At 36.8% G+C, this 11439-nt stretch overlaps 1 protein-coding gene across 1 annotated transcript in view; it reads left to right on the forward strand.

Moving 5' to 3' along the window:
- The window catches only part of FZD6 (frizzled class receptor 6), a gene marked incomplete at its 5' end in the record, with an annotated part of 18918 nt that extends 8559 nt beyond the window's left edge, over nucleotides 1-10359 (forward strand). Inside the window, 5 exons of the mRNA XM_029084248.1 lie at nucleotides 2110-2306; nucleotides 4738-5755; nucleotides 7832-7980; nucleotides 9272-9703; nucleotides 10203-10359. Of these exons, the coding sequence (XP_028940081.1) occupies nucleotides 2110-2306; nucleotides 4738-5755; nucleotides 7832-7980; nucleotides 9272-9703; nucleotides 10203-10359 (1953 nt within the window). The remainder of the gene's footprint in view (nucleotides 1-2109; nucleotides 2307-4737; nucleotides 5756-7831; nucleotides 7981-9271; nucleotides 9704-10202) is intronic.
- Nucleotides 10360-11439: the final 1080 nt, after the last annotated feature.

Genomic DNA, 11439 nt, shown 5'->3' on the forward strand with positions numbered 1-11439 from the left:
TCCCTACACCAGGTTGCACAGGAAAGTGTCCAGGCGGGTTTTGAACATCTCCAGAGAAGGAGACTCCACAGCCTCTCTGGGCAGCCTGTCCCAGTGCCTGTCCCCCCCTCACAGTAAAGAAGTTTTTCCTTAAGTTTGTCTGGAATTTTGGTGCTCCAGTTTTTGCCCATTGCCCCTTGTCCTGTCACCGGGCACCACCGAAAAGAGCCCAGCCCCATCCATTTGGCCCCCACATTTCAGATGTTTATAGACATTGATAAGATCCCCAGAATGTCTTTATTTTATCGTAAGCGCCAGGAAGAACAGAGCTAACATAAATTAAACATTGGAGCAAATCAAATTTAATTGAAAAGAAAACAAGCATGATAATTGTGCAAAGGAAATTTAATTCATTTAGGGTTAACTCTTGACTAAGGTTTTTCATAAAGCATTTTTATGTTATTACTCTGCCTTATCTCCTCCCTTTCCCCCCTCCCCATGCGTTCCTATATTTATTATTGAGGTTCTTTGAGGATTGGTAGGTATTCCATTTTGAAGGGGTAAATTTATTTACCAGTGCCTTTCCTTTTAAACTGCATGCTCAGTAGTAAGACTTGCTCTTGGAGTATGGGTGTATGTATCTTTGGAATACTTAAAAGCTGACAAAAATAAACATAGTACTCTGGGCTCAGAAGTTAATCCTTCCTTTAGCAGTCATTGGTTGAAAATACGAGATACATGGCTGTTAAAGGCAAAGAATTAAGTAAAATTCTTACCTTTACTAAAAATTCTGCCTTCTTTGAAAATTCTGTTCAGTGTCCCTATTTATCAGCACATTTCCAAGTGCATTAAATACTGTTTCAGCTTCCCTGATGTATGAATTTGACTGTTTATGTGTGATACGGAGATTACTTTTTCCTGAAATACCAGAAGCGTGTCGTCAAGAAGAAGCCGATGTAATAAGCACTGGCGGTGCCTGGCGACTCGTGGCTCCAGCTCCGATCTGTGATCTGGTCTCCACAGATCCAGAGTCACCAACAGGTCACCGGTGTGTGGTTGGTTGGCTTCTCCAGCTGTATTTCTGCCCGTGCTCGCTGACACGAGGGTCCCCTGACACAGCCCCCAGCATATCCGCTCCCTTCCCTTGGCCCCGCTCCCTCAGGCGTAGGGCCCGCTCGGAAGTACCGGAGCGCGCCTGGCGATGATGCTGCTCGTGTCATCGCCTGCTTCCTTCAGTGAGCCACCCTTATAGCGACACAGCAGTTGCAAAAATGACAACTGGTTTTGCCTGAAGTTTGCACCATGGTAGTGTTTCAGCTAAAATAATTTTCCCTAATAATAAAGTTGATAAAACATAGAGAAGGAAGGGTGAGATTGTTTGGGTTTTTATCCTTAAAGACTTACCTGTAAATAATAGACTGGATTAGTTGGGGTGAGGGAAAGTTGCATTAAATTTCATTCTTTTAATTCTCCAGTGAGAACAGTCATCAGTTATTCACTGCCTAGCGCTTGGTAATACAGGTAGAGGAATTCTCAGTCACATTGTGATCTTGAAATGCAATGTTTAAAAAATAGAGGAATATTGGTATTTGGACCTCATTAATCAAAAAACCCAACATTCTAGCATAAGGGAAGATGAGAATGAGTGCAATGCACCACTTAGGACTGAAAATGTAATTTAATGGGAACTACATTAAATTAATCTAATTTAATCTAAACTAAATTCAATTTAAACTAAAGGGACAGACCACCTTTAAAAATCTCAAGGCACTTATTTAGAAGATGACTGGTAAATGTAGGAACTTAATGTTTTGCCATATTTTTTAAAAATCTTGGGCTTTCGCAATACCTTTCAGATTACTAATATTGTCAAATAAGAAATATCAGGTTTGCAATAGTTACAGATTGGCCAAGATCCTGGGGCAGGAGTAGGGCTCAAAGTGCTAACGGAGCTTCTCACTGCTCAGGCCATGGGGCTTTGCTCTTTCCCAGCTGCTGAACAAACACTATTTTCTAGTGTGTTTTCAAACCTACAGGGGAACAAATGTAAGTCATAGTGATGAAAGTTAATTTTGATGCCTTGAATTATCTTTTTAAAATTACTAACCAAAGCCTTTTTCTTCCCTGTAGCCTTTTCTTACGCTTATGAATCTTCACTGTTCACCAGACATCCACACATTTCTGTGCAAAGCCTTTGTCCCTGCCTGCCTGGAGCAAGCTCACGTGATTCACCCTTGTCGAAACCTCTGTGAGAAAGTGTATTCTGACTGTAAGCAGTTGATGGACACTTTTGGAATCACGTGGCCTGAAGAGCTGGAATGTACCAGGTGGGATATTTTTCATATTGACAAGTGGTGGGGTGATGTTTTCATATTTGACCTAGACTAAGTTGAAAATCTGAGGCAGAGCATTAAATGTTACCTTGCTGTGGCTTCCCCATCACTGGTGACCCTACAGTGCTTATGTGTAGGACTATTTTTTTATTAAAACTTTTTCATTATTCAAATTATCACCTGCATTTCCTGCTTGTGACTTTTTTGCAATAAAGTTCTGCAGCAGTTCTTTTCAGTATTCAGATCCCTGCAAAAAGAAACTTTTTACCATAAGTTTCTTAAATTTTTAAATATTAAATGTTACAGCATGGATTTTGGTTTGGTTCCTGATCTCTAAACTAGGGATGATCATACTTACTTCACAGGGGGTTTTATAAGTAATTGCTCATAAAATAATGAAATATAAAATATTTTGTATTTGAATGGACACAGAGCATTAAATAGTAGAAGCCTAATCTTACTCCTAACTGCTTAAATGTGCAAATTCAATCTTGTGTTGCTTTTCCTGTACTGCCTGCCAAAAGTCTCTTTTTTAAAAAAAAATTCACCTTTTTCTCAAAGTTGTTCAAGTCTCTGTTCCAGAGAGAAGACAGTTAATACTATATTTAGGGAAAATATGAGTCTATATATATTAAATGGAAACCACAGAAAACACTGCAGTGTAATCTTCTTGAGATTCTGACCTTCAACTGCAGATATTTATAAATGATTAAGGCCAGATGTGTGTGGGGCTTTTTTTTGTGATGTCAGGGCAAGAAGTAGAGGAAAGAAGCAGAGAGTTGAAACTCAAATAACTTTTTCTAACCCTCATGCAGTTGCTAATCTGTGATAGGAGTGAGGGAGAGCTGGGACAGTAGAAATCCATATCAGAGTGAATATGACAGATGGCATTAATGCCATTTCCTTAGTTCTGCAGAAAAATTGAGGGGGGGGGGTTTAAAATGAGGAGGCATCAACTTTTTCCATCTAGTGTGAGCTTCTGTGTTACAGTAGTGCCACTCAGCACAGTAAATGGCTTCAAGAACTGTTCTGAAAAATTAGGAAAATTACAAGCAAATCCAGTTATTCAATATATCTTCCAAATGACATTCTAAATCAAATTACATTTTTTGCAGGAATCACTATAGCTTTAAATTATTCTATTGCTATTAGCATTTACTGAAAATGAACCTGCTCTGTTCATCCGTGAAAGGATGTCTGCCCAATAGCTGATACAGAGAAGTCCATGTAATGCAAGATGTTCTTAAAACAGCAGAGACTGCTGGAGCCTGTGGAAAAGGAGCTGGTGTGAGAATGGGCAGTGGCTGGAATCCTGAGATTCACACTCTCGTATTCTTACAGACATACATAAAACCTTTAAGACATGGGTGAATAAAGTTTGCACTGTTCCCATGCACACTGGTGCAGCCCCTGGTTAATGAAAGGATCTGCTACAGAATCAGTTTTCTTAGTGATGAGTCTGGATTTATTTGGACAGCACGATAATGCAGAGAAACAAAGAACTGAAGGGTTTTTTTAGCTCAAGCTGAGCTTGCAAACTGACACTGAGGGACTCTTACAATAGTGTTTGACAAAGACCATTTTGAGATTACAGAATATTACTTTAAAAGCTAGAATGCAAAACTTGTTCGTTTTAAGTATATGCTTAAACTCAGAATGTGTATAAATATAAATCCCATTTGTGTAAATGCTTACCCTGTTTGAGTTATACTTACATAATCTAATTTTAAGATACATCAAAAACTGCTAATACTATATTAACCATATAAAAAGGTGATATATTGTGTCAAAGTAAACCTTTGAGCAATTTTTAAGTTAATATTTTGGAGCTAGAAAAAAAATGCTAAAATAGTGATCATTTTTTGCAATGCTTATCTCTTCTGCTTTGCCTTTTTCAGTTCAGTAGTTTTATTGTTGTCGACACTGAAGTATTACTATAACACAAAAATTATAATAATAGTCACATACTAGCCATCAGTTAATTCTAGATACTGTCAGCCTTTTTCCTTTGTTCCTTGATTGAAGCTTGCGTTTTGTCAAGATCATTTGCTGTCTCCAAAAGTCTATTGTTACCCAGATTTTAAAAAAATTAACTACTGCAAATATTTTTATGTACGTATGTAAAAGTTTAGTAGAATTTAAGACTCTAAAAGAACAATTGCAATTTGAGTAGTGTTTCGTAATCAATAAAACAACAGCTAGAGAACAACAGTTAAATAGCTGTGTTTGTACAGTCTTCTATGCTGAAAATATTGAAGTCTGGTTTTTAAAATGCTACCTGATTTTTTCATATAATGCACATTTTGCAGGATCTACAAAATTTAACAGTGCTTAGAATCAGATTTTTTTTTTCATATTTCTAAGAAGTAATTATAGTTGAGAATGAGGGCTACTAAGAGATTTCCTCTTCTGTTTGTTTATGCAGACTAGTCAATTGTGATGAGACTGTTCCTGCCACTGCTGCTGTAACCACAGATGTACACGGAACTCGGAAGACCCCAGGCCAGGCCCGAAGGGATTTTGGATTCTGGTGTCCACGACACCTACACACGACCAATGGACAAGGCTACAAGTTTCTAGGAATTGATCAGTGTGCACCCCCATGTCCCAATATGTACTTCAAAAATTATGAATTGGACGTTGCAAAGAGCTTCATTGGAATAGTTTCAATCTTTTGTCTCTGTGCTACGCTTTTCACGTTCCTGACTTTTCTGATTGATGTTAAAAGGTTTAGGTACCCAGAGCGGCCGATCATATATTATTCTGTCTGTTACAGCATAGTCTCTCTCATGTACTTTATCGGATTTTTACTTGGGAACAGAACTGCCTGTAATGAGGCAGATGATAAGTTAGAAATTGGTGAAACAGTTGTTCTTGGCTCCCAAAACAAAGCCTGTACTGTCCTCTTCATGGTTTTGTATTTTTTCACTATGGCAGGAACTATATGGTGGGTGATTCTTACAATCACTTGGTTCCTTGCAGCAGGAAGAAAATGGAGCTGTGAAGCTATTGCACAAAAAGCCATGTGGTTCCATGCGGTTGCGTGGGGAATACCTGGTTTTCTAACCATTATGCTCCTTGCAATGAACAAAGTTGAAGGGGACAATATCAGTGGAGTTTGTTTTGTGGGTCTCTACGATCTGGATGCCTCTCTGTACTTCGTGCTTTTGCCGTTGTGCCTTTGTGTTTTTTTCGGTCTCTCTCTTCTTTTAGCTGGTATTATTTCTTTAAATCACGTGCGGCAAGTCATACAGCATGATGGCAGAAACCAGGAGAAGCTGAAGAAATTTATGATCCGAATTGGAGTTTTTAGTGGGTTATACTTGGTGCCACTAGTAGCACTTCTGGGATGTTACGTCTATGAACTGGTGAACCGGAAAACCTGGGAAACAACCTGGGTATTTGACCACTGTGACCAGTACCATATTCCTTGTCCTTACCAGGCAAGTAGCAGTTTCCTTTATAAATACTAGAAAGTTAATTAACAAAAGCCCCTATGCATCACCATATCTACTGTGCAGTTAGTAAATTATTTTCTCATTAAGTAATCTGTTCAAGAAATGCATTAAGTCAAAATCAGTGGTATCATGTTTTTGCTTTGAATTTTTTCACTAATCAAATTGATAGCACTCAGCAATTAAATTCCAACTCAGAGCTCTGAAGGGAATATATAATCTTTACAATATTTGAACTTACTGTTACAAATGTGTTGGGGGGAGGATCATTCTTCACAGTATCTATTCCTAAAAGTAGTTGCTCAGTATTTGTGTGCCTAGCTCAGTATCAAAGTACTTAAGGTGAATTTGCATCGATTTCAGTTGAAACTGAAATAATGATTCTTGAAAATTGAGTCTAAATTGGATTTAAAATACTGCTTATAACAACAGATTTAAAATCACTTTCCTCTTTTTTTTTTTTCTTCAAAGTATAGAAGTGTAAACCACTTGAAATTACAAAACAACTTTCCACTGTATTTTTTCCACAATAGCTGTCATTTGCAGGCTGATTTTCAGTAATCAGTGAAGAAATCTTACAAAAAAACCCAACCAACCAAAAAACAAATTAAAAAAAGAAAAAACCTAACAACCCAACAGCACTTTAAATTGTGGAGGTGCTCGTATTTAACATTTGACTCATAAAAAAACAACTTCCTTGGAAAGGCTTTTAAAGTAAATCTGCCCATGTTTAGTACTCTCTATGGATTAAATCTCTTGTAAGTACATAAAACTCCCTGCAATCACAAGTAATTTGTGGTTTGTTTCTTTCCATTTAAGAACAAATAGAAAAGAAAACACTATCACTAAGAGAAATGCAGGTGTCTCGTGTCATCTTTCATTGCTTTGCAATTACCATCTGTGTTTTTACTGTGATAAACTTACCATTGAAAAGAGGAATATAAACAGAGGCATTATGGAATGATAAGACTTGATCCTTCTATATTCTTAAACATCCTCTTTATCCTCTGTGTTGAAGTCAGTGTAAGCTGAGAGTAGCACAGCTCACAGACCTCTTGGTTTGCTTCCATTACTGTTCTTAACAAGTGCACCACTTCTTCAGTGGGTTTTACACCGAGCTCTGTATCAGCCTAAATGGTCCAACATATGCAAGGCTGAATACAAGGCTTTAATGCTTTTTAAAAAAAAACAACTTGTTTTGTAGTGCTTAAATGTAACAGCTTGGCATAATAAGGCAGAAAGAGTATGTATTCTCAGCCTTTAATTAACCTATTGGAAAGAGTAAATAGCAACAAGGTATGTTACACAAAGACATACTTAATGGGATCTGTCCCTATAATAAGCTGCATGTGCTAACTATGGAGTAGCTTAAAGTGGTGTGCTCAGCCTTGGCTTACCTAAGCGATCTTGGAGACTTCTATTACATTGGCCAGATCAAAACCAAATAAAAAGAGACCTCAGTTTAAGTAGTTCAGGTTACCTGGCTAAGAAAAATAGCGACTTTCATAGATGGGACTGGCAGATAAGCCAGGTAACATATATTAAATTTGCAGCATGGAAGCAAAAGATAATAATCTCTTACTGAGTTAAATATCTCAGCTCCTGTGATCCTGTTCTGCAAATAGGTGGTTTAATTTTGCAATAAACAGAAAACTAATATGTAGCCCTCCGGCTCCTTGAAGGTACTGTCTAATCTGATTAACTTCCAACTTATCCACTTAATGTTTCTTTTAAGTTGAAGGGATAAATCTTATACATACAAACTATCTCTGAAGAACATGGTTACTAATACTATTACCCCCCAATTTATCTTTCCTTTCAATTTGAAAGAAAAATACTTCCTTGTGACTAATCTCCCGTCTATGTGTTCAGCTGTAGACATTAACCTGGTCTGACTTGACTGTACATGTCTAACACTCGTCTGCAGTACAAGCCTCAACAAAGAACACCACCCATAAGGAGAAAGTCTCTTTTCTACATAATTTGTTTGTTTTCAGCGTTTAAAAAAATAAATCAACAAATATATTTTCTTCTTTACATTTATTAAACTTTTTAATCTTCTAGGCAAAGGCACTAGCAAGACCAGAAATATTTTTGTTTCTGATGAAATATTTGCTGACATTAATTGTTGGCATATCTCCAGTCTTCTGGGTGGGAAGTAAAAAGACCTGCTCCGAATGGGCCAATTTCTTCAACAGAAACAGAAAAAGAGAGTAAGAACAATTTTTTTATTCCTGTTTTTTAAAATAAGCTGGATTTCAGACATGTTTCTTAAATATAGCTCAGGTAATTAAAATGTTGCCCTTAGAATCTTTCTTTTTTGGAGTCTAAATGCTGCATATGGACATCAGCGAAATGCCATTGGAGTCTGTGGAGGTTTTACATATGCAATGACTTTTTGACAACATTCTCAGAAGATAGAAAATATTTTCCTCTGCTGATTTGTTCTCTTTCATAGAGCAGAAGATACATTGTTGTGTTTAGCATTGGCTAATACATCTCTGGTTTCCAGTCAAATGAGGGAAGCTAATTTCGGCCATCAATTTAGATTCTCTCATGTGTTCCCACTGCTTCATTTGGCACAGTACTTGGCTATGTTTATTGTCATGCAATAATAACATCATCTGCTTTTCTTCTCTGACAGGCTTGTCCTATTTTAAAATTAATTTTCATGGAACCCTCCTTAGTATCACTTTTACTGTATTAATCTACTCTTCCTTTTTTTTTTTTTTTTTTCTGAAACAGAATGATTCAGTTTTATTACTTAATTTTAGTAATTTTATATCTATGGATTTAAACAATTATAATCTCCATTTCTTGTAGTTGTCGTTTTTTTCCATTCCTTTTTTTTCCCTTGATTATTTCTTTTTATATTATCTATGTTATTAATAAATTATACTGTTGTTTTAGATCTTTTTGATTTCTTTGGATTTCCCAAGACAGCAGTCCTTAAACTCCTTTTATTTTACATCTACATTCCTTGGTGGTGAGCTTATAGCTTCCTTTCCCTCTCCTCTCTTTTTCCGTTTCCTGTATAATTTTTCTTGTGTACCAGATGTTAACTGCTTTCAGCTATAACAATTTAAAAATAATGAAGTCAATTTGATAATGCTCTACTTTCCCCCCCCTCCCCTCCCCCTTTCACTTGAACAAAGTTTACTTTCCATAAAGTTAATCTGGTAATACAGCTGCTTATGAGCTAATCCTGCTTTCCTCTCTTAGATTATTAATCTACTGAAGTCATTGGACCTACTTGCAGAAGTAAGAAATGTAGAAATCTGCTTTATTTAATTGTTCCACAGACATAATTAATTTGTAGCCATTATGATCAGATTTTTTTCTCCTCTTTTCACATATATTTTTTTTCTTTGTGTTCATTAACGTCCAGCTCAGATTGCATCACTGGTTGCTATTCTTTCATGTTTTTGTGTACAGAGCTATATTACATTATATCTAAGGTTGGTTATCTTTTTAATTCAGTTCCGTGCTTGTGTTTTCTTGCAGTCCAATCAGTGAGAGTCGAAGAGTGCTGCAAGAATCATGCGAATTTTTCTTGAGGCACAATTCCAAAGTCAAACATAAAAAGAAGCACTACAAATCAACTTCACACAGACTGAAAGTAATTTCGAAGTCGATGGGGACTAGTACGGGTGGCACAACAAATCATGGAACTTCTGCAGTAGCAATCACTAATCATGATTACTTAAGCCAAGAAACTGTTGCAGAAATTAAAACCTCTCCAGAGACATCTGAGAAAGAGATAGAGGCAGACAGAACATCAGCCCGAAGAGTCGAGGAAGGTGAAAACAGTGGAGATCAAATGTTATCTAGTTCCAAACTGACCATGGATCAGGTGGAAAAAAGAAACAAAGCAGATAGCACATGTGATATGAGTAGCTTGGCTGAGAGTATGAAGAGAGTAGGTGAAGGAGGAAGGTAAGGCTCCTTAACTCAGTGTTCTACTTGTGTGTTACCACTTGTTTTGTAAGTTTTCTGTTTCTTCTCTCTGAAGAATCAGTATACTCTCAGTATACCAATAACCTTCAGTAGCTGTCAAGAGTACTGTAATTCTTGCAAACTGTATTGTATGGCCATGTGTCTTTAGCATATGGGCTATTTTATATTTTTGTAAGATTCTTCTTTTCCTTTTAAGCATTAAGTGCTGGAACTTCAGCTTTTGTAGGATGTTTTTGTGTGATTGAACAGTGACCCTCAAGAAGTCTTTGGCTGCAGTGCAATCATTTTGAGAGGTGATGAGTCGGAAAAAGAACAATGGTGACCCTAAGCTTGGAAAAATATACAGAACTGTACTGCATTCTCCTGAAAAAAATATAGCTTAAGACATTTTTTTTTTTTTGCTAAATATGTATTTTTTCCAGATTAATGCACTGTGCTTAAAATTGACTCCCTGTGTTTTAATTTTCATTACTTACAGAATAACTCCTAAAAACGATTTTATTGAATCTCCTCCAGTACAAAGCAGCTGTTCCCAAATACCTGATGTCTCACAGTCAGCTTCCGTATCACTACTTGTCTACTCAGCTTCAGACACCAGAAGAGAGTTGGATTCAGGAAACAGTTCAAACCCTTGAAAGACTGAAATTTTATATGAATGTTTTAAATGTATAAAACTGATACAGATTCTGTGTTACACTGGAAATAATGGATGTTCTGTGCCTTATTAAAAAACACACATATCTTGTTTTGCACTTAAAAAAAATTAAGTTTTGCTGTGGGGAAAGTTAGCAATAATGTATTATATTTAATCCTATCCAGGCATAATGGAAATTGAAGTTCTGTAGGACATGGCTGGATTGACTAGCCGTAGTTTAAGAAAAAGATGAGAGAAATATTTTTCCCAACATATAAAGAACACTTTATAATGAATTGCATTAAAGTAATGCTTAGAAAGCACTGTTGCTTTTCAAGGCATAAAAGTTACATCTGCATCTTTGATATTTTTCAAAACGTGTTAATTTTTTTCCTCTTTTTTTACTGTGTCTTAAACAGCAGTGTTGCTTAAGGGATACACACATTTATAAATACTCTCTAAATTATGTGTCGTGATCTATCAATTATAGCACTGGTTTATGGTAGTTTGTACACTGAATATGAAAGGGAATCTGGAATTATAGTGATTTATTTTGTATATAAAAATTAATTCTGTAAATAACTGTGTAAGGTCAATACTTACCACTACTGTTTTGTATGTATTGTACAAACTTGGTGAAGTTAACATGCTTCCGTTCGGTTGTCGCTAGAGTCAGCAGCCCTGTGGTGATCAGACGATGTCCCTTCGTCCTGAGCACAGCAGATTGTACCTTCCTATGTGACATGCACTGTACTCTGTGCAGCAGGGGCAAGACTGCTCAGAGGTCTGTGTGTCCCGTGACAGGGATAACGCGTTAGATGCAGCACTGCTTCAAAACACTGCTTCTTGGAGCCCCTCCTGGTGTGGTGGTCCAGTGCGTTGTGCCAAAGAAGAAAACACTTCAGATCCCCGTTAGCGTGAGCGGGGGGGGACACAATCTGAAGTGTACGCTTTGGGGTTTTTTTACTGAGCTGCAGTGAAAGTGTGTGTCTCACATTGTTTCTGTGCAAGTAACTTAATTTTTTAAAAATTCTGTAGAGAAATATCTTTCAGAAAATAAACTGTGGAGTTATTAATATAC

This window comes from Antrostomus carolinensis, unplaced genomic scaffold (genome assembly GCF_000700745.2).
Source record: "Antrostomus carolinensis isolate BGI_N321 unplaced genomic scaffold, ASM70074v2 scaffold7763, whole genome shotgun sequence".
Taxonomy (NCBI): Eukaryota; Metazoa; Chordata; class Aves; order Caprimulgiformes; family Caprimulgidae; genus Antrostomus; species Antrostomus carolinensis.